This window comes from Ranitomeya imitator, chromosome 3 (assembly GCF_032444005.1).
Source record: "Ranitomeya imitator isolate aRanImi1 chromosome 3, aRanImi1.pri, whole genome shotgun sequence".
Lineage (NCBI taxonomy): Eukaryota > Metazoa > Chordata > Amphibia > Anura > Dendrobatidae > Ranitomeya > Ranitomeya imitator.
Window position 1 is genome coordinate 319,038,486 of NC_091284.1, and position 26,396 is coordinate 319,064,881.

Here is a 26,396-nt window from a genome sequence, read left to right on the forward strand (position 1 = left end):
GGATAGGTCAATGCCCATCCTACCACAAAAGGCTCGCCAAAACCTTGAAACAAACTGGGAACCTCTGTCAGAAACAATATTCTCAGGAATGCCATGCAACCAAACCACATGCTGAAAGAACAAAGGTACCAAATCAGAGGAGGAAGGCAATTTAGCCAAGGGCACCAGATGGACCATTTTAGAAAAGCGATCACAGACCACCCAAATGACTGACATCTTTTGAGAAACGGGAAGGTCAGAAATGAAATCCATCGAAATATGTGTCCAAGGCCTCTTTGGGACCGGCAAGGGCAAAAGCAACCCACTGGCACGAGAACAGCAGGGCTTAGCCCTAGCACAAATCCCACAGGACTGCACAAAAGTACGTACATCCCGTGACAGAGATGGCCACCAGAAGGATCTAGCCACTAACTCTCTGGTACCAAAGATTCCAGGATGACCAGCCAACACCGAACAATGAAGTTCAGAGATAAGTTTATTAGTCCACCTATCAGGGACGAACAGTTTCTCCGCTGGACAACGATCAGGTTTATTCGCCTGAAATTTTTGCAGCACCCGCCGCAAATCAGGGGAGATGGCAGACACAATGACTCCTTCCTTGAGGATACCCGCTGGCTCAGATAAAAACCCGGAGAGTCGGGCACAAAACTCCTAGACAGAGCATCCGCCTTCACATTTTTAGAGCCCGGAAGGTACGAAGTCGAAGCGGGCAAAAAATAACGACCAACGGGCCTGTCTAGGATTCAAGCGCTTGGCAGACTCGAGATAAGTCAAGTTCTTATGATCAGTCAATACCACCACGCGATGCTTAGCTCCTTCAAGCCAATGACGCCACTCCTCGAATGCCCACTTCATGGCCAGCAACTCTCGATTGCCCACATCATAATTACGCTCAGCGGGCGAAAACTTCCTGGAAAAGAAAGCACATGGTTTCATCACTGAGCAATCAGAACCTCTCTGTGACAAAACCGCCCCTGCTCCAATCTCAGAAGCATCAACCTCGACCTGGAACGGAAGAGAAACATCTGGCTGACACAACACAGGGGCAGAACAAAAACGACGCTTCAACTCCTGAAAAGCTTCCACAGCAGCAGAAGACCAATTAACCAAATCAGCACCCTTCTTGGTCAAATCGGTCAATGGTTTGGCAATGCTAGAAAAATTACAGATAAAGCGACGATAAAAATTAGCAAAGCCCAGGAACTTTTGCAGACTTTTCAGAGATGTCGGCTGAATCCAATCCTGGATGGCTTGGACCTTAACTGGATCCATCTCGATAGTAGAAGGGGTAAAGATGAACCCCAAAAATGAAACTTTCTGCACACCGAAGAGACGCTTTGATCCCTTCACAAACAAAGAATTAGCACGCAGGACCTGAAAAACCATTCTGACCTGCTTCACATGAGACTCCCAATCATCTGAGAAGATCAAAATGTCATCCAAGTAAACAATCAGGAATTTATCCAGATACTCACGGAAAATGTCATGCATAAAAGACTGAAACACAGATGGAGCATTGGCAAGTCCGAACGGCATCACTAGATACTCAAAATGACCCTCGGGCTTATTGAATGCAGTTTTCCATTCATCTCCTTGCCTGATTCTCACCAGATTATACGCACCACGAAGATCTATCTTAGTGAACCAACTAGCCCCCTTAATCCGAGCAAACAAGTCAGATAACAATGGCAAGGGATACTGAAATTTAACAGTGATCTTATTAAGAAGGCGGTAATCAATACACGGTCTCAGCGAACCATCCTTCTTGGCTACAAAGAAGAACCCTGCTCCCAGTGGTGATGACGATGGGCGAATATGTCCCTTCTCCAGGGATTCCTTCACATAACTGCGCATAGCGGCGTGTTCGGGCACGGATAAATTAAATAATCGACCTTTAGGGAATTTACTACCAGGAATCAAATTGATAGCACAATCACAATCTCTATGCGGAGGTAGAGCATCGGACTTGGGCTCTTCAAATACATCCTGATAATCAGACAAGAACTCTGGGACCTCAGAAGGGGTGGATGACGAAATCGACAAAAATGGAACATCACCATGTACCCCCTGACAACCCCAGCTGGATACCGACATGGAATTCCAATCCAATACTGGATTATGGGTTTGTAGCCATGGCAACCCCAACACGACCACATCATGCAGATTATGCAACACCAGAAAGCGAATAACTTCCTGATGTGCAGGAGCCATGCACATGGTCAGCTGGGCCCAGTACTGAGGTTTATTCTTGGCCAAAGGTGTAGCATCAATTCCTCTCAATGGAATAGGACACCGCAAAGGCTCCAAGAAAAACCCACAACGTTTAGCATAATCCAAATCCATCAGATTCAGGGCAGCGCCCGAATCCACAAACGCCATGACAGAAAACGACGACAAAGAGCATATGGACAGAAGGAATTTGGACTGTACAGTACCAATGACGGCAGACCTAGCGGACCGCTTAGTGCGCTTAGGACAATCAGAAATAGCATGAGTGGAATCACCACAGTAGAAACACAGACCATTCAGACGTCTGTATTCCTGCCGTTTAACTCTAGTCATAGTCCTATCGCACTGCATAGGCTCAGATTTAACCTCAGGCAATACCGCCAAATGGTGCACAGATTTACGCTCGCGCAAGCGTCGACCGATCTGAATGGCCAAAGACAAAGACTCATTCAAACCAGCAGGCATAGGAAATCCCACCATGACATCCTTAAGAGCCTCAGAGAGACCCTTTCTGAACAAAGCTGCCAGCGCAGATTCATTCCACTGAGTGAGTACTGACCATTTCCTAAATTTCTGACAATATACTTCTATATCATCCTGACCCTGGCACAAAGCCAGCAAATTTCTCTCAGCCTGATCCACTGAATTAGGCTCATCGTACAGCAATCCGAGCGCCAGGAAAAACGCATCGACACTACTCAATGCAGGGTCTCCTGGCGCAAGAGAAAATGCCCAGTCCTGAGGGTCGCCGCGCAAAAAAGAAATAATAATCAAAACCTGTTGAATAGGATTACCAGAAGAATGAGGTTTCAAGGCCAGAAATAGCTTACAATTATTTTTGAAACTAAGAAACTTAGTTCTATCTCCAAAAAACAAATCAGGAATAGGAATTCTTGGTTCTAGCATAGATTTCTGATCAATAGTATCTTGAATTTTTTGTACATTTATAACGAGATTATCCATTGAAGAGCACAGACCCTGAATATCCATGTCCACACCTGTGTCCAGAATCACCCAAATGTCTAGGGGAAAAAAAGTGAACACAGAGCAGAAAAAAAAAAAAATGATGTCAGAACTTTTTCTTTCCCTCTATTGAGAATCATTAGTTAGGCTCCTTGTACTGTTATGTTTGCTAATGAAAGGTGTTATGAAGGCAATCCAGAGACACAGTGTGCCTAGCGATCAGAGCGCACACAGTGATCTGACAAATACCCAAAAACAAAAGAACGAGCTCTGAGACGTGGAAACTCTGTAGACTGCACACCTGAACCTATCCTAAACACAACTAAAAGCGGCTGTGGATTGCGCCTAACAACTACCTAGGCAACTCGGCACAGCCTAAGAAACTAGCTAGCCTGAAGATAGAAAAATAGGCCTGACTTGCCCCAGAGAAATTCCCCAAAGGAAAAGGCAGCCCCCCACATATAATGACTGTGAGTAAGATGAAAAGACAAAACGTAGGGATGAAATAGATTCAGCAAAGTGGGGCCCGATATTCTAGGACAGAGCGAGGACAGTAAAGCGAACTTTGCAGTCTACAAAAAACCCTAAAGCTAAAACCACGCAAAGGGGGCCAAAAAAAGACCCACCGTGCCGAACTAACGGCACGGCGGTACACCCTTTGCGTCTCAGAGCTTCCAGCAAAACAAAAGACAAGCTGGACAGAAAAAAAAGCAACAAAATAGCAAAAAGCACTTAGCTATACAGAGCAGCAGGTCACAGGAACAATCAGGAGAAGCTCAGATCCAACACTGAAACATTGACAAGGAGCAAGGATAGCAGCATCAGGCGGAGTTAAGTAATGAAGCAGTTAACGAGCTCACCAGAACACCTGAGGGAGGAAGCTCAGAAGCTGCAGTACCACTTGTGACCACAGGAGTGAATTCAGCCACAGAATTCACAACAGGATTGGTCATTTGCCAATCGCTGTGGGTTTAGTCTGGAGCCTCTGGAAGTTCCTATTCCTTTGAAAGGAATTGACTCTACACCTTTGGCTATGCGGAATTATGTTAAGGAGTCCTTGGAAAAGGGACATATCCGTCCATCTTTGTCCCCTTTGGGAGCAGGTTTTTTTTTCGTGGCCAAGAAAGATGGTTCCTTGAGGCCTTGTATAGATTATCGTCTTTTGAATAAGATTACAGTCAAATATCAGTATCCTTTGCCATTGTTGACTGATTTGTTCGCTCGCATTAAGGGGGCTAGATGGTTCACTAAGATTGATCTTCGGGGTGCGTATAATCTTGTGCGGATAAAGCAGGGTGATGAGTGGAAAACCGCATTTAATACGCCTGAGGGCCATTTCGAGTATTTGGTGATGCCTTTTGGACTTTCTAATGCTCCTTCTGTCTTCCAGTCCTTTATGCACGATATTTTCCGTGAATATCTGGATAAATTTATGATCGTGTATTTGGATGATGTTTTGGTTTTTTCTGATGACTGGGAGTCCCATGTTCAGCAGGTCAGGAAGGTGTTTCAGGTCCTGCGGGCCAATTCTTTGTTTGTAAAGGGTTCAAAGTGTCTCTTTGGAGTCCAGAAGATTTCTTTTTTGGGGTATATTTTTTCCCCTTCTACTATTGAGATGGATCCCGTCAAGGTTCAGGCTATTTGTGACTGGACGCAGCCTACATCTCTTAAGAGTCTACAGAAGTTCTTGGGCTTTGCTAATTTTTATCGTCGTTTCATAGCTATTTTTTCTAGTGTTGTTAAACCTTTGACGGATTTGACTAAGAAGGGTGCTGATGTTGCGGATTGGTCTCCTGCGGCTGTGGAGGCCTTTCAGGAACTTAAGCGCCGGTTTTCTTCTGCTCCTGTGTTGCGTCAGCCAGATGCGTCGCTTCCTTTTCAGGTTGAGGTTGATGCTTCCGAGATTGGAGCGGGGGCGGTTTTGTCGCAGAGAAGCTCCGATGGCTCAGTGATGAAGCCATGTGCGTTCTTTTCTAGAAAATTTTCGCCCGCTGAACGGAATTATGATGTTGGTAATCGGGAGCTTTTGGCCATGAAGTGGGCATTTGAGGAGTGGTGTCATTGGCTTGAGGGTGCTAGACATCGTGTGGTGGTTTTTACTGATCACAAAAATCTGATGTACCTTGAGTCTGCCAAGCGTCTGAATCCTAGACAGGCTCGTTGGTCACTGTTTTTCTCCCGTTTCAATTTTGTGGTTTCATACCTGCCAGGTTCAAAGAATGTGAAGGCGGATGCTCTTTCTAGGAGTTTTGTGCCTGACTCCCCTGGAAATTCTGAGCCTACTGGTATCCTTAGGGATGGGGTGATTTTGTCGGCTGTCTCTCCAGACTTGCGACGTGCTTTGCAGGAGTTTCAGGCGGATAAACCTGATCGTTGTCCGCCTGAAAGACTGTTTGTTCCGGATAATTGGACCAGTAGAGTCATCTCCGAGGTCCATTCTTCTGCGTTGGCAGGTCATCCTGGAATATTTGGTACTAGAGACTTGGTGGCCAGGTCTTTTTGGTGGCCTTCCTTGTCGAGGGATGTGCGTTCTTTTGTGCAGTCTTGTGAAGTTTGTGCTCGGGCTAAGCCTTGCTGTTCTCGGGCCAGTGGATTGTTGTCACCTTTGCCTATCCCAAAGAGGCCTTGGACGCACATTTCCATGGACTTTATTTCGGATCTTCCTGTCTCTCAAAAAATGTCCGTCATCTGGGTTGTGTGTGACCGCTTTTCTAAGATGGTTCATCTGGTACCCTTGCCTAAGTTACCTTCCTCCTCTGAGTTGGTCCCTCTGTTTTTTCAGAACGTGGTTCGTTTGCATGGGATTCCGGAGAACATCGTTTCTGACAGGGGATCCCAGTTTGTGTCGAGATTTTGGCGGACGTGCTGTGCTAAGATGGGCATTGATTTGTCCTTTTCGTCTGCATTCCATCCCCAGACGAATGGCCAGACTGAACGAACTAATCAGACCTTAGAAACTTATTTAAGGTGTTTTGTTTCTGCTGATCAAGATGACTGGGTTACCTTTTTGCCGCTTGCCGAATTTGCCCTTAATAATCGGGTTAGTTCTGCTACCTTAGTTTCTCCTTTCTTTTGTAATTCGGGGTTTCATCCTCGTTTTTCCTCTGGTCAGGTGGAGCCTTCTGATTGTCCTGGAGTGGACATGGTGGTGGATAGGTTGCATCAGATTTGGAGTCATGTGGTGGACAATTTGAAGTTGTCCCAGGAGAGACCTCAGCATTTTGCTAATCGCCGTCGCCGCGTGGGTCCTCGTCTTCGTGTTGGGGACTTGGTGTGGTTGTCTTCTCGTTTTGTTCCTATGAAGGTCTCTTCTCCTAAGTTCAAGCCTCGGTTCATCGGTCCCTATAGGATCTTGGAAATTCTTAACCCTGTGTCGTTTCGTTTGGATCTCCCGGCATCGTTTGCTATTCATAATGTGTTCCATCGGTCGTTGTTGCGGAAGTATGAGGTACCTGTTGTTCCTTCGCTTGAGCCTCCTGCTCCGGTGCTGGTGGAGGGAGAATTGGAGTATGTTGTGGAGAAGATCTTGGATTCTCGTGTTTCCAGACGGAAGCTCCAGTATTTGGTCAAGTGGAAGGGTTATGGTCAGGAGGATAATTCTTGGGTGGTTGCCTCTGATGTTCATGCTGCCGATTTGGTCCGTGCATTTCATAGGGCTCATCCTGGTCGCCCTGGTGGTTCTCGTGAGGGTTCGGTGACCCCTCCTCAAGGGAGGGGGGTACTGTTGTGAGTTCTGTTTTTGGGCTCCCTCTGGTGGTTACTGGTGGTGCTGGGTGACTTGTGTTCTCTGCGGTCTCTGGTGTCCACCTGTTTCATCAGGATATGGGAGTTTCCTATTTAACCTGGCTTTCTTGTCATTTCCTCGCCGGCTATCATTGTAATCAGTGTGTCTTTTACCTCTGCTACCCGCTTCTGTTATCTTCAGGACAAGCTAAGTTTTGATTTTCTTGTTCCACGTTTTGCTTTCTTTTTGTCTTGTCCAGCTTCCAGATATGTGATTCCTTGCTGCTGGTTGCTCTAGTGGGCTGAAATTACTCCTCATGTACCATGAGTTGGCACATGAGTTCAAGTAATTTCAGGATGGTTTTTTGAAGGGTTTTTCGCTGACCGCGCAGTTCACTTTTGTATCCTCTGCTATCTAGCTTTAGCGGGCCTCACTTTGCTGAATCTGTTTTCATAACTACGTGTGTGCTTTCCTCTCATTTCACCGTTATTACATGTGGGGGGCTGCTATTTCTTTGGGGGTCTTTCTCTGGAGGCAAGAGAGGTCTGTGTTTCTTCTAATAGGGGAAGTTAGTTCTTCGGCTGGCGCGAGACGTCTAGGAAACATCGTAGGCACGTTCCCCGGCTATTTCTAGTTGTGTGTATAGGTTCAGGATCGCGGTCAGCTCAGGTTCCATCACCCTAGAGCTTGGTTTTGTTTTTATGCTTGTCCTTTTGTGATTCCCTGCCATTGGGATCATGACACCAGCCATGGCCGATGCTGCAATAGCATCAGCCATGGCTGGTGATCGCGATCTGCCCCCCGCCACCGATCTAGTGTCCTCCACTCCCCTCCGTCCTCCTGTCGGCTCCCCCCGCAGTCCGATCTCCCCCCCCTCCCCCTGCTGTCTGATCCCCTCCCCTCATACTTACCGACCTCCTGTGTCCCTCCCGGTGTCTGTCCGTCTGTTCCATTGGCTATCTTCCAAAATGGCGGGCGAATGCGCCTGCAGATTCGTTACAGGTACATTTTGATCGCTGTGATAGGTTTGATCACAGCGATCAAAATAAAAAAAATAAAAATCCCCTCTTTATCACCCCCATAGGTAGGAACAATAATAAAATAAAGAAAATATATATATTGTTTTTTTGCCCCACTAGGGTTAGGGTTGGTTCACACTGCGTCTAAGCAGTCCGTTAAACGGACTACGTTACACCGCGGCATAAACGCGGTGTATTGTAGTCCGTTACTAAGGATGTGCCGTCACTGAGTGACTGACCCGGAGACGCGGGCTGCAGCGTTTCCGGGTCCGTAACTGCTAGCGCAGATAGAGCTAGCTGATGCTCTATCTGAGCAAGCGCGATGCAAACGTCGGCAATTGCGCTAGCAGCAGCCCGTTAGCGTATGTGCTGAACGGGCTGCTGCTAGCACAGTGTGAACCTTGCCTTAGGGTTAGGGTTACGGCTAGAATTAGGGTTAGAACTAGGGTTAGCGTTAGAATTAGGCTATGTGCACACGGTGCGGATTTGGCTGCGGATCCGCAGTGGATTGGCCGCTGCAGATTCGTAGCAGTTTTCCATCAGGTTTACAGTACCATGTAAACCTATGGAAAACCAAATCCGCTGTGCCCATGGTGCGGAAAATACCTTGCGAAAATGCTGTGTTGTATTTTCCGCAGCATGTCAATTCTTTGTGCGGATTCCGCAGCGTTTTACACCTGTTCCTCAATAGGAATCCACAGGTGAAATCCACACAAAAAACACTGGAAATCCGCAGGTAAAACGCAGAAAAAAATAATGGTGCGGAAAAATCTCACACGAATCCGCAACGTGGGCACATAGCCTTAGGATTAGGGTTGGAATTAGGGTTAAGATTAGGCTGTGGTTAGGGTTAAGGTTAGGGTTAGAGGTGTGTTGGGGTTAGGGTTGGGATTAGGGTTAGGATTAGGGTTAGGGGTGTGTTGGGGTTAGGGTTGGGATTAGGGGTGTGTTAGGGTTAGGGTCGTGATTAGGGTTATGGCTAGAGTTGGAATTAGGGTTAGGGATGTGTTGGGGTTAGTGTTGAAGTTAGAATTGAGGGGTTTCCACTGTTACGGCACATCAGGGGTCTCCAAACGCAACATGGCGCCACCATTGATTCCAGTCAATCTTGCATTCAAAAAGTCAAATGGTGTTCCCTCCCTTCCGAGCCCCGACGTGCGCCCAAACAGTGGTTTACCCCCACATATTGGGTACAAGCTTACTCAGGACAAACTGGGCAACAATTATTGGGGTCCAATTTCTCCTGTTAACCTTGTGAAAGTAAAAAAAATTGCTTGCCTAAACATCAATTTTGAGGAAAGAAACATGATTTTTTATTTTCACGGCTCTGCGTTGTAAACTTCTGTGAAGCACTTGGGGGTTCAAAGTGCTCACCACATAACTAGATAAGTTCCTTGGGTCTAGTTTCCAAAATGGGGTCACTTGTGGGGGTTTTCTACTGTTTAGGCACATCAGGGGCTCTGCAAACGCAACGTGACGCCCGCAGACAATTCCATCAAAATCTGCATTTCAAAAGTCACTACTTCCCTTCCGAGCCACGACGTGTGCCCAAACAGTGGTTTACCCCCACATATGGGGTATCAGTGTACTCAGGACAAACTCGGTAACAACTATTGGGGTCCAATTTCTCCTGTTCCCCTTGTGAAAATAAAAAATTGTGGGCTAAAAAATTATTTTTGAGGAAAGAAAAATTATTTTTTATTTTCACGGCTCCGCGTTATAAACTTCTGTGAAGTACTTGAGGGTTTAAAGTGGTCACCGCACATCTAGATTATTTTCTTGGGAGGTCTAGTTTCCAAAATGGGGTCACATGTGGGGAAGCTCCAATGTTTAGGCACACAGGGGCTCTCCAAACGCGACATGGTGTCCGCTAACGATTGGAGCTAATTTTTCATTCAAAAGTCAAATGGCGCTCCTTCCCTTCCAAGCCTAGCCGTGTGCACAAACAGTGTTTTGTGACTATATATGAGGTATCGATGTACTCACGAGAAATTGACCAACACATTTTTGGATCCATTTTATCCTGTTACCCATGTGAAAATGAAAAAATTGAGGCTAAAAGAATTTTTGTGTGAAAAAAAAAGTACTTTTTCATTTTTACGGATCAATTGGTGAAGCACCTGGGGGTTCAACGTGCTCACTATGCATCTAGATAAGCCACTTGGGGGGTCTAATTTCCAAAATGGGGTCACTTGTGGGGGAGCTCCAATGTTTAGGCACACAGGGGCTCTCAAAACGTGACATGGTGTCCGCTAAAGATTGGAGCCAATTTTTCATTTAAAACGTCAAATGGCGCTCCTTCCCTTCCGAGCCCTGTCGTGCGCCCAAACAGTGGTTCCCCCCCCACATATGGGGTATCGGTGTACTCGGGACAAATTGTACAATAACTGTTGGTGTCCAGTTTCTCTTTTTACCCTTGGAAAAATAAACAAAATTGTTGCTAAAACTTCATTTTTGTGACTAAAAAGTTAAATGTTCATTTTTTCCTTCCATGTTGCTTCTGCTGCTGTGAAGCACCTGAAGGGTTAATAAACTTCTTGAATGTGGTTTTGAGTACCTTGAGGGGTGCAGTTTTTAGAATGGTGTCACTTTTGGGTATTTTCAGCCATATAGACCCCTCAAACTGACTTCAAATGTGAGGTGGTCCCTATAAAAATGGTTTTGTAAATTTCGTTGTAAAAATGAGAAATCGCTGGTCAAATTTAACCTTATAACGTCCTAGAAAAAAAAAATTTGGTTCCAAAATTGTGCTGATGTAAAGTAGACATGTGGGTAATGTTATTTATTAACTATATAGTGTCACATAACTCTCTCGTATAACAGAATAAAAATTCAAAATTTGAAAAATGCAAATTTTCAAAATTTTAGCCAACTTTCCATTTTTTTCACAAATAAACGCAAAAATTATCGACCTAAATTTACCACTAACATGAAGCCCAATATGTAACGAAAAAACAGTCTCAGAACCGCTAGGATTCATTGAAGTGTTCCTGGGTTATTGCCTCATAAAGGGATACTGGTCAGAATTACAAAAAACGGCCAGGTCATTAAGGTCAAAATAGGCTGGGTCATGAAGGGGTTAAAATTGAATCCGTTGAGACAACTATAGGTCTCCCTTTTCTGTAAATTTATTACTGCTGCTAATTTTTTGAGTGCCAGATCCTTTACGTATTCTTAGGTACATTTTTGTTTTTTTTAAAGTCCCAGATACCTCCCTTAATTTATCTGAATTATTTGTTTAAAGTGTTTGTGTTCCCCATCCACATAGGTGAATACGATTTCTTGGAATGGTACGGGGGAATACATACTTTCTGGCTCCGATGACACGACTTTAGTTATTAGCAACCCTTACAATAAAAAGGTAAGTTTTTTTTTTTATCTTCACACGATTGTGTTGCTTTAAGAAACTGCGGCCCTTAGGGTGTTGTCCCTGATGTTGGTGTACTTTATGGCAAAATTCTGAAGGAGAGTGTTTGTTTTTGTTTTTTTAAGGCATATTTATTGATAACGGTCTGTCACGCTCAACACTTGATTTTTAGAATGTTTTACTGCTGGCAGCATTAGTAAATAGACCCAAATTGCTGTTTAGACTGAAATCCATGTCAGTAAAGCCTTTGTATAACATTTTTACATTTTATTCATTTTCAATAGGAGTGGTCTAAGGCACATTGTGTTTCACTTATCGGGTCTGAACAGATCTTGGTTGCAGTCCCCCACATTTATAAATAGGGCGTCTACACATTTTTAACCCTTGCTGTTGTATTGTAATACAATTGTTTCTACCATGTTTTTTGGACTCATTCCATTGATTCTCAGCTATAATATAACACTGTCCGTAGTGCTATAACTCCGGGGGGACCAGTGCCACGAGATGATGGGGAGCATGATGAGACTTTAGGAGGAGTGAGGTAGGAGGGTTTTGTTGTATTGTATTTATGTATTGAACAACCGCCGCACAGGCAAGATGGGGGAAAATACACCAGGATGGGGGAGAATATAATAGGATGAGGGACCAAGCTGGGGGACCATACAACAGGACTAGCTATTGATCTTGTTCTACACACGGGTGGCGAGCATTTTTATTGGTACATTTTTGTGCTACGTTAAAGGGAACCTGTCACCAAAAATAACGCTATTAACGTACAAATATGCGGTTAATCTGCAGTTTAACAGCATTATTATGCTGTCTGGCACGTGCACCCAGCCATATCCAGTGAGGAGAAAATGAACTTTCCAGTTCACCACCTGACAGCACCATGGAGGACGTCCTTTTTACCCTCAGTGGGACAGGAACAACGAGCGGTTAAAAGGACCCTCCTCTTACCACTCACCAGTGTTTTTCCTGTCCCACTGGGGATAGGAACGGCGAACGTGTCCTCGGACAGGGCTGTGCAGTGTGCAGATGGTGAGGATGGGGCGGCCCAGCCTTTCCCTTCCCACTACAAGAAATCTGTGGCTGATACCTGCGATGGGGGTCGGATCCGCTTCCTCCTCCTTGAGGGCTCTCGGACCGGGCGCCATGCTGCTGAGGTGCATCAGTTCCCAGCGAGGCCGGTGAAACAGCCGCTGTGTCACTTCTAGCCGCAACTGCTGCATCACTTCCGACCGCGACGGCCGTGTCACTTCTGGGCTCCAGCATCTCTGCCGGGCGGCAGAATCCAGCGGCGGCGCTGGCCTCGCGGAGAGGCCTTTGTCAGCACGGGCACGCTGAGCAAGACGCAATCGAGGATGAGCAAGACCATCCCAGAAAACCCAGAAAACCTGAAAGTAGGTGTTCCATGGGTTCTCTGTCCCTATATCACCATTACCACGGATGCCAGTCAGTTCGGATTGGGAGGACATATAGAAGGATAATACTACCAAGGTCATTGGAGTCTAGATCTTCAAATTTCAGAGAACTATACGCAATATAGAAAGTTCTTTACCAGGCTCGGTCAGAGATCAGAGGCAAACATGTGAAAGTTCTGTCCGTCAATGTGACAGCAGTGGCGTTTCTAAGGCACCAGGGAGGCCATTACAGCATCTGGAAAACCAGATTTTCAAGTGGGCAGAAAACTCCATTTCGGCAGTACACCTGGAGGGAACCAAGAACCAGGTGGCAGATTTCTTGAGCAGGACACTGATGAATCTCACAGAGTGGGAATTGAATGCGGAAGTGTTCGACATGCTGTGCCGAAGTTGGGGAACACCGCAAGTAGATCTCTTTGCCACCAGGACAAATGCAAAATCAGAACCTTTTTTTCACTAAATCCCCTAGACTTGGCAGCGGGGGTCGACGCTGTATCACGGCATTGGGGAAAAGGGCTCCTGTACGCTTTCCCACTCCTCCCACTGATTCCGAGAACACTCAGAAAGATACGGGACGACGGAGTGACAGTGATCTTGGTAGTACCTTTTTGGCCAAGGAGAAGCTGGTTCTCTCTACTAAACAGAATGGCAGAGAGGCCTATTCTATTACCGAAGAGACAGGACCTGCTGCATCAAGTTCCGTTGCTGCAGGAATCCAGACTCGCTCCAGCTATCTGCTTGGATCCTGAACGCCAGACCCTGAGATCCAGAGTCCTGTTGGAAGATGTGATCACCAAACTCCAAGCAAGCAGCAAGCCGGTGACTTCGGCAATCTACAATAAAATTTGGAAGCGATTCTGTACCTTTTCAGGAGGAGCTCCAGGAGACACTTCAAGTCCGGACATTCCCAAAATCCTTGACTTCCTCCAGTTATTCTTTAAAAAGGGCCTTTGGCCTAGTACTTTAAATGTGCAGATTGTGGCCCTTAGTGTTTTCTTTGACTTTTCTTTAGCCGCACATCCCTGGGTAGCAAGGCTTTCTAGGGCCACACAGATTGAGACCCCTTGTAAGAAAGTCATCTCTACCATGGGACCTTAACCTGGTCCTTAATGCCCTGTGTAAACCTCCGTATCTCCTGTCAGAGGACATGGATATAGCCAAGCTCTCTTTTAAAACTGCTTTCCTTGTAGCCATCACATCAGCTAAAAGGTTGGGGGAGATGCAGTCCCTATCTATACAGGATCCATAGCTACAGATTTTTGATGATAGAATAGTCCTGAGACTTGACCCAACTTTCCTCCCCAAGGTGGTATCATCTACAAATATGAACCAAGAAGTAATTCTCTCTTCGTTGTGCCAGCACCCTAGAATTCCAAAAGAAGGGGTCTATCTTAATTAAGACGTCAGGGAGACCGTACTAAAATAGCTAAAGGCAACCAAAAGTTGGAGACAAGACAAAAATCTGTTGATACAATATGGGGGGCCAAACAGGGGCTGTAGATCAGCAAAGGCAACTATCGCGAGGTGGATAAAAACTACGATAGACTTAGCTTATAGAGCTCAAGGGAAGGATCCCCAAACATTCTTAGAGCCCATTCAACCCAAGCTATGGCTACATCATGGGCGGAAAGAGGGGGACCTCCACAGAACAAATCTGCAGGGCCACAACTTGGGCTAGTCTTAGTACTTTCGCTAAACATTACAAGCTAGATGTTTCAGAACATTTAGCCTTTGGCAGGAAGGTCTTACATGCAGTAGTCCCACCCTAAGATTACCATCCTTTGATACTTCTCCATGGTGCTGTCAGGTGGTGAACTGGAAAACGGTAATTAGACCTACCGGTAATTGTATTTCCAGGAATCCATCCTGACAGCACTACTAGTTCCCTCCACACTGCAAGCTTTTGTTTTGTATACTGATGTGACGTAACGTTGGCGTAAGAATTGTTAATAAAGTCTCTTTTTTTGTATCCATCCAGATGTGGTACTTTGGAAAATTACTGGTGGGTGGTAAGGGGAGGGTCCTTTTAACCGCTCGTTGTTCCTGTCCCACTGAGGGTAAGACGGACGTCCTCCATGGTGCTGTCAGGATGGATTCCTGGAAATACAATTACCGGTAGATCTAATTACCGCTTTATTCTCCCCGCCAGCATTCAACTTCCGTCTTGGGATTGGCGCCACGTATTATTATTTATTATAGCGCCATTTTTTCCTTGGCGCTTTACATGTGAGGAGGGGTATACATAATAAAAAACAAGTACAGTAATTTTAAACAATACAAGTCACGACTGGTACATGAGAGAGGAACCTGTCCGTGAGGGCTCACAGTCTACAAGGGATGGGTGAGGATACAGTAGGTAAGGGTAGAGCTGGTTGTGCAGTGGTTTGGTGGATCGGTGGTTACTGCAGGTTGTTAACTTTTGGAAAGAGGTAGGGCTTCAGGTTCTTTTTGAAGGTTTCCCCGTAGGCGAGAGTTTATGTTGTGGTAGAGAGTTCTAGAGTAGGGGGGAATGTGCGGGAGACCGCTTTGTATACACAGCGCTGAGTATAAAGAGTGGCTGCTGTTACCGCACCCCCGGCCCTGACTGACAGCCGGCCTCAATGTAGAGGGAGTGTCAGTCAGGACAAGGGGCTCGGTTACAGCGGCCGCTCTGTATACTCAGAGCAGTAACTGAACCAGCGGCTCCCCCACCTCCATGACTGAAACCGAATGCTGACTGGAATGGTAAATTTAATTTTCTCCCAGCTGCATTCGGCTGTGTACAAGCGCCGGGCAACATGATAACGCTGTTAACCTGCAGATTAAAGAACCTAATTACTATAAGATACAATATTGTTCTGCTCCAGAAAGACATCCAGGCCTCTCTTGAACCCCTCGACTAAGTTCGCCATCACCAGCTCCTCAGGCAAGGAATTCCAGATTCTCACTGCCCTAACAGTAAAGAATCCTCTTCTATGTTGGTGGAAAAACCTTCTCTCCTCCAGACGCAAAGAATGCCCCCTTGTGCCCGTCACCTTCCTTGGTATAAACAGATTCTTCGAGAGATACTTGTATTGTCCCCTTATATACTTATACATGGTTATTAGATCACCTCTGATCGACCTCTGTCGTCTTTTTTTCTAGACTAAATAATCCTAATTTTGCTAATACCCATCAAGGATTTTATCCAGGGGTATAGTGACGATTTTGAGCCCAAAGGTTCTTCATAGAATTTGCTAGTGTTAGGTCGTCCTATTGAACACGTCATTAGTGTTGAGCGCAAGTGCTCTCTACTCGAATTTGCATCGGGGCGTTCGGGTATGCACAAAGTATTGCGGGTGGGTGCTCGAGCGACATGTGCGAGTCTTCACCTTTTATGTTTTGCAGCTATTAAACACCCAATAAAACTTTACAGGGATTGATTGTGTATGGCAGGCACATTGTGTATGGCTGTTTTTTGCTGTGTAACAGTCACCAAACATGTGGGGGGGAGACATGAGTATGTCACTCGAGCACCCGCGAAACTCATTTTATACCCAAGCACTCCAATGTAAACATGAGCAGCAAGCACTTGTGCTCAACACTAGTCATCATAGTGTCATCTTTTTTTAAAACCCTTAAGGCCAACTCTGACCCTTAAGCCCAATGCTAACCTTATCTTCAAAGAATGAAAAAAAATTATGGAATAAAAAAAAAATCTAAGGGGATGACACGGGTGGGGGGAGGCGATAGTGGTGACATGCTAATTATTGGCTTTAGATCACTGATAGGGTTTGTCACGGTGATCAAAAGGAACCAATGGGAAAAATCCCTGCTTTTGTCACGTGTCATCCAGCAGATCTCATTTCAATGCGTCCACCACTTTTTTTTCCAACAAAAGGAGGATGGCAGAGGTACTGAGGGGGTGGGCCCGGGGACATCATTTCTCTCCCCTCTGACATGTATATCATGTCAGAAGAGAGGGAAATTAATTTTAGCGGGCACATTTTTTTTTTTTTTTAAACATAATTTTCATTATTCATTGAATAATGGCAATCATGTGATCGTGGACCAGAAAATCCATCTCTGATCATGTTGTCCAGGTTCTTGGCTGACCCTGGAGATTTTCTAACTCAGTGGGGTGCTATACCCTTATTCCTGATTGCCGTTTTAAATCGGCAGTGATGTAATAAGGCCCCTTGGTGGCTGCCATGTTAATGCTTTTCGATGATCATTAAGGGGTGAAACCAACAGGTATTCTGGTTCATGTTTTTGTTTTAATCTACTGAAAAAGCCTTAGCACATTAAGGAAAAAAAGTTAACTCCTTAAACAAATAAATAAGAGAAAGTAGTGTATGTGCCCACTAAACTGTCAGTAAATTGGTGGTGGATTGACTGACAGGTTGTCAAGCCGATTATAGTAGCACAACCCCCTAGAAGGCTTATAATCCTTAAAAGGGCTTATGGTGAGTTTACATTGGTCGATGGCTGCCATCAGATGACTCCCAACAAGCTGTATGTAATCCAATTTTCAGTAATTTAATAGATTTGTTTGTGAAAATGCAGTTAGCCTCTCAGTAACACAATCATTTAGTGCACTTGTCAGTGTTGTTTTACAGGATGATTTGCTGCTGAAAACTATTATTTTTAAGCCAGCTCAAAAATTATTTTACTGGACAAACAAGCATTTTGTTCATTCGTTGGCTGATCGGTAGCCCGTTTACTGCCATATTATCAGGAAATAAGTGTTTCTAGCAGTGATGAGCGAGCGTGCTCGTTACTCGAGTTTTCTGAGCATGCTAGAGTCTCAACCAAGTATTGCCGGTGCTCTGATGCGATGCTCAGACCCATGCCCTGCATGTTGCATGGCTTCAAGAAAGATGCAGGTATTGCCTGCCATACACGGCTAAACTGTAGCCATGTTTACTGGCTGTATTACAGCCACGAAACATGCAGGGCAGGCATCCGAGCATCGGCAATACTCGGTCGAGACTTGAGCATGCTCGAAAAACCCGACTAATGAGCACACTTGCTCATCACTAGTTCCTAGGAACCCTTTGCTGATAATCTCGCAGTGTCCTCACTGCTACATCGATCCAAGAATGGGGCAGATGTCATCACATTTACTGATGCTTGTCAAGATGTGTGCAAGTTCTTAGAGTATGATGTATTGTCCCATTCATCACAATGGAACAAGTGCGTGATATCTGCTTACCGCTCAATTGTTCTATATAGCAGGAATCAGTAGACATCGCCTACTTTACTTGCTATCATACACACAGGTGCTTCTTGCAAAATTAGAATATCATCCAAAAGTTAATTTTTCAGTTCTTCAATACAAAACGTGAAATATATATATATATGAAAATATATAATGTATGTGTGTATGTGTATTTATGTGTATATATATATATATATATATATATAATATGTATGTATGTATAGAGTCATTGCAAACAGAGTGATCTATTTCAAGTGTTTATTTCTGTTAATATTGATGATTATGGCTTACAGCCAATGAAAACCCAAAAGTCATTATCTCAGTAAATTAGAAACCCCTTTATCCCATATGACGTAGTGTCCCATCGAAGTGACCTGGGATTTAATTCCCAGTGACGGGATAGTATGTCATAGGCGATCAGCCGCGCTCACGGGGGGAGCGTGGCAGATCGCCGCCGGGTGTCAGCTGATTATCACAGCTGACATGCGGCACTATGTGCCAGGAGCGGTCACAGGCCGCTCCTGGCACAATAACCTCCGGCACACTGCGATCAAAGATGATCGCAGCGTTCCGGCTGCATAGGGAAGCATCTCGCAGGGAGGGGGGCTTCCTGCGTGCTTCCCTGAGACCCTCGGAGCAATGCGATGTGATCGCGTTGCTCCGAGGGTCTCCTACCTCCTCCTCCCTGCAGGCCCGGATCCAAAATCGCCGCGGGTGACCTTCCGAGTCCTGCAGGGAGGTGGCTTGCAAGTGCTTGCTCAGAGGAGGCGCCGGCTAGCGTCCCTGCAGTGTCTGTCAGATCGCTGATCTGACACAGTTCACTGCAGTGTCAGATCAGTGATCTGTCAATATAATGTGATGCCCACCCTGGGGCAATGTAAAGAAGTAAAAAAAAAAATATTTACATGTGTATAAAAAATAAAATAAATAAATTCTTCCAATAAATACATTTCTTTATCTAAAAAAACAATAAAAGTACACACATTTAGTATCGCTGCATCCGTAACGACCAGAGCTATAAAACTGTCCCACTAGTTAACCCCTTCATTGAACACCTTAAAAAGAAAAAAAAAAAGAGGCAAAAAACGGCGCTTTATTATCATACCTCCAAACAAAAAGTGGAATAATACGTGATCAAAAAGACGGATATAAATAAACATGGTACCGCTGAAAACATCTTGTCCCTCAAAAAACAAGCCGCCATACAGCGTCATCAACGAAAAAATAAAAGTTATAGTCCTCAGAATAAAGCGATGCAAAAATAATTATTTTTTCTATAAAATAGTTTTTATCGTATAAAAGCGCCAAAACATAAAAAAATTAGGTAATTGAGGTACCGCTGTAATCGTTCTGACCCGAAGAATAAAACTGCTTTACCAATATTATCAAATGCGGAACAGAATAAGCGCCCCCCCAAAAGAAATTCATGAATAGCTGGTTTTTGTTCATTCTACCTCACAAATATCGGAATAAAAAGCAACCAAAAAATGTCACGTGCCCGAAAACTGTACCAATAAAAATTTCAACTCGTCTTGCAAAAAACAAGATCTCACATGACTCTGTGGACCAAAATATGGAAAAATTATAGCTCTCAAAATGTGGAGACACAAAAACTATTTTTTGCAACAAAAATCGTCTTTTAGAGTGTGACGGCTGCCAATCATAAAAATCCGCTAAAAAAAACACTATAAAAGTAAATCAAACCCCCCTTCATCACTCCCTTAGGGAAAAATAATAACATTTAAAAAAATGTATTTCCATTTTCACATTAGGGTTAGGGTTGGGGCTAAAGTTAGGGTTAGTGTTGGGGCTAAAGTTAGGGTTAGAGTTGGGGCTAAAGTTAGGGTTAGGGCTTCAGTTAGGGTTGGGGTTACGGGTGGGGCTAAAGTTAGGGTTGGGGCTATAGTTAGGGTTAGGCTTGGGGGTTAGGGTTGGGGCTAAAGTTGGGGTTAGGGCTAAAGTTAGGGTTGGGGCTAAAGTTAGGGTTTGGATTACATTTACGGTTGGGATTAGGGTTGGGATTAGGGTTAGGGGTGTGGTTAGAGTTATGGTTAGGGTTGGGATTAGGGTTAGGGGTGTGTTTGGGTTTCAGTTAGAATTTGGGCGTTTCCACTGTTTAGGCACATCAAGGGCTCTCCAAACGCGACTTGGCGTCCGATCTCAATTCCAGCCAATTCTGCGTTGAAAAAGTAAAACAGTGCTCCTTCCCTTCCGAGCTCTCCCGTGCGCCCAAACAGGGGTTTACTCCAACATATGGGTATCAGCGCACTCAGGACAAATTGGACTACAACTTTTGGGGTCCAATTTCTCCTGTTACTATTGGGAAAGTACAAAACTAAAAAATAATTTTTATTTTCACAGCTCTGCGTTATAAACTAGTGAAACACTTGGAGGTTCAAAGTTTTCACAACGCATCTAGATAAGTTCCTTAGAGCTTAAGTTCCAAAGTTCCAAAATGGTGTCACTTGTGGTGGGTTTCAATGTTTAGGTACATCAGGGGCTCTCCAAATGCGACATGGTGTCCTATCTCAATTCCAGTCAATTTTGCATTGAAAAGTCAAACGGCGCTCCTTCCCTTCCGAGCTCTGCCATGCACCCAAACAGTGGTTTACCCCCACTTATGGGGTATCAGCGTACTCAGGACAAATTGCACAACAACTTTTGGGGTCCAATTTCTCCTGTTACCCTTGGTAAAATAAAACAAATTGGAGCTGAATTAAATTTTTTGTGAAAAAAGTTAAATTTTTTTTTTTTAAACATTCCAGAAGTTCCTGTGAAGCACCTGAAGGGTTAATAAACTTCTTGAATGTGATTTTGAGCACCTTAAGATGTGCAGTTTTTAGATTGGTGTCACACTTGGGAATTTTCTATCATATAGACCCCTCAAAGTGACTTCAAATGTGATGTAGTCCGTAAAATAAAAATGGTGTTTTAACCTTTATAACTCCCTAACCAAAATTTGTTTCCAAAATTGTGCTGATGTAAAATAGACATGTGGAAAATGTTACTTATTAAGTATTTTTTGTGACTTATCTCTGTGATTTAATTGCTTAAAAATTCAAAGTTGGAAAATTGTGAAATTTTCAAAATTTTCACCAAATTTCCTTTTTTCTCACAAATAAATGCAGGAAATATCAAATAAATTTTACCACTATCATGAAGTACAATATGTCACGGGAAAACAATGTCAGAATCAGTGGGATCCGTTGATGCGTTCCAGAGTTATAAATTCATAAAGGGACAGTGGTCAGAATTGTAAAAATTGGCCCGGTCATTAACGTGCAATCCACCCTTGGGGGTTAAGAGGTTAAAATCCAAAATTTTGGCCTACTGAAATGTATGATCAGTAAATGTACTCGGTACTTGGTCGGGGCTCTTTTTCATCAATTACTGCATTAATGTGACGTGCCATGGAGGCAATCAGCTTGTGACACTGCTGAGGTGTTATGGAAGCCCAGGTTGCTTATATAGCAGCCTTCAGCTCATGTGTATTGTTGGGTCTGGTGTCTCTCATCTTTCTCTTGACAATACCCCATAGATTCACACAAATAGTGGGAATGGAATGTATTCTGACTATTTAAAATTTTTCACTCTGTTTCATTGCAAAACTGTAAAAATGAACAGCTCAAAAAGATTTTTGATACGGAGGACCGTATACAACTCAAAAAAATGTAAGAACAGACAAAATCCTCCAATACTAATTCTCACAGTGTAAAAATAATTTTATTGAAGCACATGGTTTAAAAAGAAATAATAACTGGAAATGCAAGCTAACCATACAGGTGATGGGGGAAATAAAGCAAACACTGGAAGTGAGGGTGAATTTATAACTTACGGTAAATAGAGTAATACGGAATATCGTACATCCTAAAATAATCATACAAGCATTCTGAAATATAATATGGTAAATCTATGGCCTAGATAGAATAATACAGAGAATAGTACATCCTATAATAATCATACAAACAGTCTGAGGTAGAATATAGACTATATCAGTATAGATACTAAGTAAATTGCATGGTCAAAATAGGTTAAATTTGGTATGGGAATATATACTAGATGAAAAAAGATGGCCATGCATAATAAAAACAAATAAACCTGTCTATTAGCAAAATGCTATAATGATTATTCTATTTTAATCTGAAGGCAAGGATATATCAAAGAGCCACAATACTATGAAATCATTAAGATGTATAGCCTTCAAAGAAGAACAGAAGAAGGTAATGTGCACATTATAATTCAAGGTAGTCAAATAAACTGATGTCAATACAAAATGGAGATACCAAGAGCAAGTATAGATACCCTGTCTGTGGTCACATACCAGCGTACCCCTTGACGCGCGTTTCAATGTTCAGTCTTCCTCAGAAGGGGTGCATGATGTAAGATACTCTGTATTTCTCTATTTAAGTTATAAATTCACCCTCACGTCCAGTGTTTGCTTTTTTCCATCACCTGTATGGTTAGCTTGCATTTCCAATTTTTATGTCTTTTTAAACCATGTGCTTCAATAAAATTTGTTTCATTGCAACCATTTGGTAAATTTAAAAAAAGTTCATTATTTTCTCATTAATGTACACCCTGCACCTCATCTTGACTGAAAAAAAAAAAACAGAAATGTAGAAATTTTTGCAAATTTATTAAAAAAGTAAAACTGAAATAACACGTGGTCATAAGTAATCAGACCCTTTCCTCGGTATTGAGTAGAATACTTTTGATCTAGTACAGCCGTGAGTCGTCTTGGGAATGATGCAACAAGTTTTTCACACCTTGATTTGGGGTTCCTCTGCCATTTTTCCTTGCAGATCCTCTCCAGTTCTGTCAGGTTGGATGGTGAAAGTTGGTGGACAGCCATTTTCAGGTCTCTCCAGAGATGGTCAATTGGGTTTAGGTCAGGGCTCTGGCTAGGCCAGTCAAGAATTGTCACAGAGTTGTTCAAAAGCCACTCCTTTGTTATTTTAGCTGTGTGCTTAAGGTCATTGTCTTGTTGTAAGGTGAACCTTCAGCCAAGTCTGAGGTGCAGAGCACTTTGGAAGAGGATGTCTCTGTACTTGGCCGATTTCATGTTTCATTCAATTGGAACCAGTCGTCCTGTCCCCGCAGCAGAAAAACATTCCCATAGCATGATGCTGCCACCACCATGTTTCACTGTTGGGATTGTATTGGGCAGGTGAAGAGCAGTGCCTGGTTTTCTCCACACATACCGCTTAGAATTGTCACCAAAAAGTTCTATTTTCATCTGATCAGACCATAGAATCTTATTTCTCAGTCTGGTAGTCCTTCATGTGGTGTTTTTTTAAGCAAATTCTATGCAGGCTTTCATATGTCTGGCACTGAGGAGAAGCTTCCTGTTATGTTTGCTAATGACAGGTGTTATGAAGGCAATCCAGAAACACAGTGTGCTTAGCGATCAGAGCGCACACAGTGATCTGACAAATACCCAAAAATACAAGAACGAGCTCTGAGACGTGGAAACTCTGTAGACTGCACACCTGATCCTATCCTAAACACAACTAAAAGCGGCTGTGGATTGCGCCTAACAACTACCTAGGCAACTCGGCACAGCCTAAGAAACTAGCTAGCCTGAAGATAGAAAAATAGGCCTGACTTGCCCCAGAGAAATTCCCCAAAGGAAAAGGCAGCCCCCCACATATAATGACTGTGAGTAAGATGAAAAGACAAAACGTAGGGATGAAATAGATTCAGCAAAGTGGGGCCCGATATTCTAGGACAGAGCGAGGACAGTAAAGCGAACTTTGCAGTCTACCAAAAACCCTAAAGCAAAACCATGCAAAGGGGGCAAAAAAAACCCACCGTGCTGAACTAACGGCACGGCGGTACACCCTTTGCGTCTCAGAGCTTCCAGCAAAACAAAAGACAAGCTGGACAGAAAAAAAGCAACAAAAAAGCAAAAAGCACTTAGCTATACAGAGCAGCAGGTCACAGGAACAATCAGGAGAAGCTCAGATCCAACACTGAAACATTGACAAGGAGCAAGGATAGCAGCATCAGGCGGAGTTAAGTAATGAAGCAGTTAACGAGCTCACCAGAACACCTGAGGGAGGAAGCTCAGAAGCTGCAGTACCACTTGTGACCACAGGAGTGAATTCAGCCACAGAATTCACAACAGCTTCCATCAGGCCACTCTGCCATAAAGTCCCGACTGGTGGAGGGCTGCAGTGATAATTGACTTTGTGGAACTTTCTCCCATCTCCCTACTGCATCTGTGAAGCTCAGCCACAGTGATCTTGGGTTCTTCTTTGCCTCTCTCACCAAGGCTCCTCTCCCACGATTTCTCAGTTTGGCTGGATGGTCAGGTCTAGGAAGACTTCTGGTGGTCCCAAACTTCTTCCGTTTAAGTATTATGGAGGCCACTGTGCTCTTAGGAACCTTGAGTACTGCAGAAATTCTTTTGGAATCTTGGCCAGATGTGTGCCTTGCCACAATTCTGTCTCTTGAGCTTTTTGGCCAGTTCCTTTGACCTCATGATTCTCATTTGGTCTGACATGCACTGTGAGCTGTGAGGTCTTATATAGACAGATGTGTGCCTTTCCAAATCAAGTCCTATCAGTTTAATTAAACACGGCTGGACTCCAATGAAAGAGTAAAACCCACTCAAGGAAGATCACAAAGAAATGGAGAGCATTTGGCTTAATTATGAGTGTCTGAGCAAAGGGTCTGAATACTTATGGCCATGTGATATTTCAGTTTTTCCTTTTTTTTATTACATTTGCAAAAATTTCTACATTTGTGTTTTTTTTCAGTCAACATGAGGTGCAGAGTGTACATTTAAAATGAACTTTTTAATTTCCCAAATATCTGCAATGAAACAGTGTGTAATATTTAAAGGGGTCTGAATACTTTCCTTAGCCACTGTAAAAATAAGTACCGTATATATTCGAGTATAAGCCGAGATTTTCGGCCCATTTTTTTAGGCTGAAAGTACCCCTCTCGGATTACACTCGAGTCATTGTCGGCGGAGGAGGGGAGCAGCGGCTGTCACATACTCCCCTACTCCTGGCGCAGTCCCTGCATGTCTGATGGTCTCCGGGCAGCTGTTCCTGTGTTCAGCGGTCATGTTGTACTGCTCATTAAAGTAATGAATATGGACGCATATTCATTATTTTCATGAGCGGTACGTGACCGCTGAACATAGGAAGAAGCTGCCAGCTCCCGGAGACCATCTGGCAGTGAGAAGCTGCCAGGGACCGCGCTGGGAGCAGGTGAGTATAACTGGGAGGGTGAGCATTGCGCGATATTCACCTGACTCCGTTCCACCGCTGCGTGCCGTTCCATCTTCCGCGTCCTCTGCCTGTGACTGTTCAGGTCAGAGGGCGCGATGACTTGTTTAGTGTGCACCCTCTGCCTGAAGAGTCTGAGAGCCGGAAGACAGATCGGCGCTCAGTGGTGAAACGGAGAAGGTGAATATTGCAAGTGTCGGGGGCCTGAGCAACGAGAGGTGAGTATGTGATTTTTTTTTTATTTTATTTATTTTAATCGCAGCATATGGGGCATAATCTATGGAGCATTTTATGGGGCCTAATCTATGGAGCATCTTATGGAGCATAATCTATGGAGCATCTTATGGGGCATAATCTACGGAGCATTTTATGGGGCATAATCGATGGAGCATTTTATGGGGCATAATCGATGGAGCATTTTATGGGGCATAATTGATGGAGCATTTTATGGGGCATAATCGATAGAGCACTTCATCGGGGGCCATAAACAAAGGGGTGGAGCCGCATATTCATTACTGTAAATGAGCGGCCCCACGTGACCGCTCATACAGTACAAGGTGCGGCCAGGAGAGGACGCTGCGAGGGATCCGGAAGCTAGGTGAGTATTTTAATCACAGCGGGAGGGGGTGGGAGGGCGGTGGGGACTAATATTCATATCTTCTCTACAGCAAACGCTGCTGCAGGGAAGATATGAATGGGGCTTCAGCACGATGCTGGGGACAGCGCTAAACTTTAGCGCTGTCTCCGGCACGGTGCGTGTGGTACCCAGTGGGCACACGGGCGGCACACGTGTGCTGCACGTGTGCCACACTGATGTGCCACAGAAACGCATCGGCACACAGACACGGATAGTTCCGGTACCAATTTTTTCCGGTATCGGAAATATCTGGACGTGTGAGACTGCCCTGACAGGGTCGGACTGGGGTGTCTGGGGCCCACCAGAGGAATGGACTCTAGGGGCCCACCCTACAGCTATATGCAAATATCTGTAATTATAGTGGAGCATCGGCTGTAAAACACCGGCGGCTGCTGCACATCTACGGTGTGCCCCAATAACTGGGATGTATAATTACGGTAGTTTACATTAATGCGGTTTTTGGTTAAATTAAGTTATCACTGATCCATGGGCTCCACAGGATAGGTGATCGCTTAGATCCGACCATTAGAAACTACACCAATCGGAAGAATGGGGAAGTTTTATCCCTGACAGGACACTTTTATCACTATTTTAAAATGCAGCGGCAGGTGGGATGTCT

At 44.3% G+C, this 26,396-nt stretch overlaps 1 protein-coding gene across 7 annotated transcripts in view; it reads left to right on the forward strand.

Annotated features, from left to right (window-relative positions):
* Positions 1–26,396, forward strand: part of DCAF6 (DDB1 and CUL4 associated factor 6) — a 600,095-nt gene that overhangs the window by 128,544 nt on the left and 445,155 nt on the right. For 4 of the 7 annotated variants that reach the window (XM_069756622.1, XM_069756618.1, XM_069756619.1 and 1 more), the window contains exon 4: positions 11,204–11,296. The exons of the other annotated variants lie outside the window; for them this stretch is intronic. In XM_069756622.1, the coding sequence (XP_069612723.1) occupies positions 11,204–11,296 (93 nt within the window). The remainder of the gene's footprint in view (positions 1–11,203; positions 11,297–26,396) is intronic. 7 annotated transcript variants of the gene reach the window in all.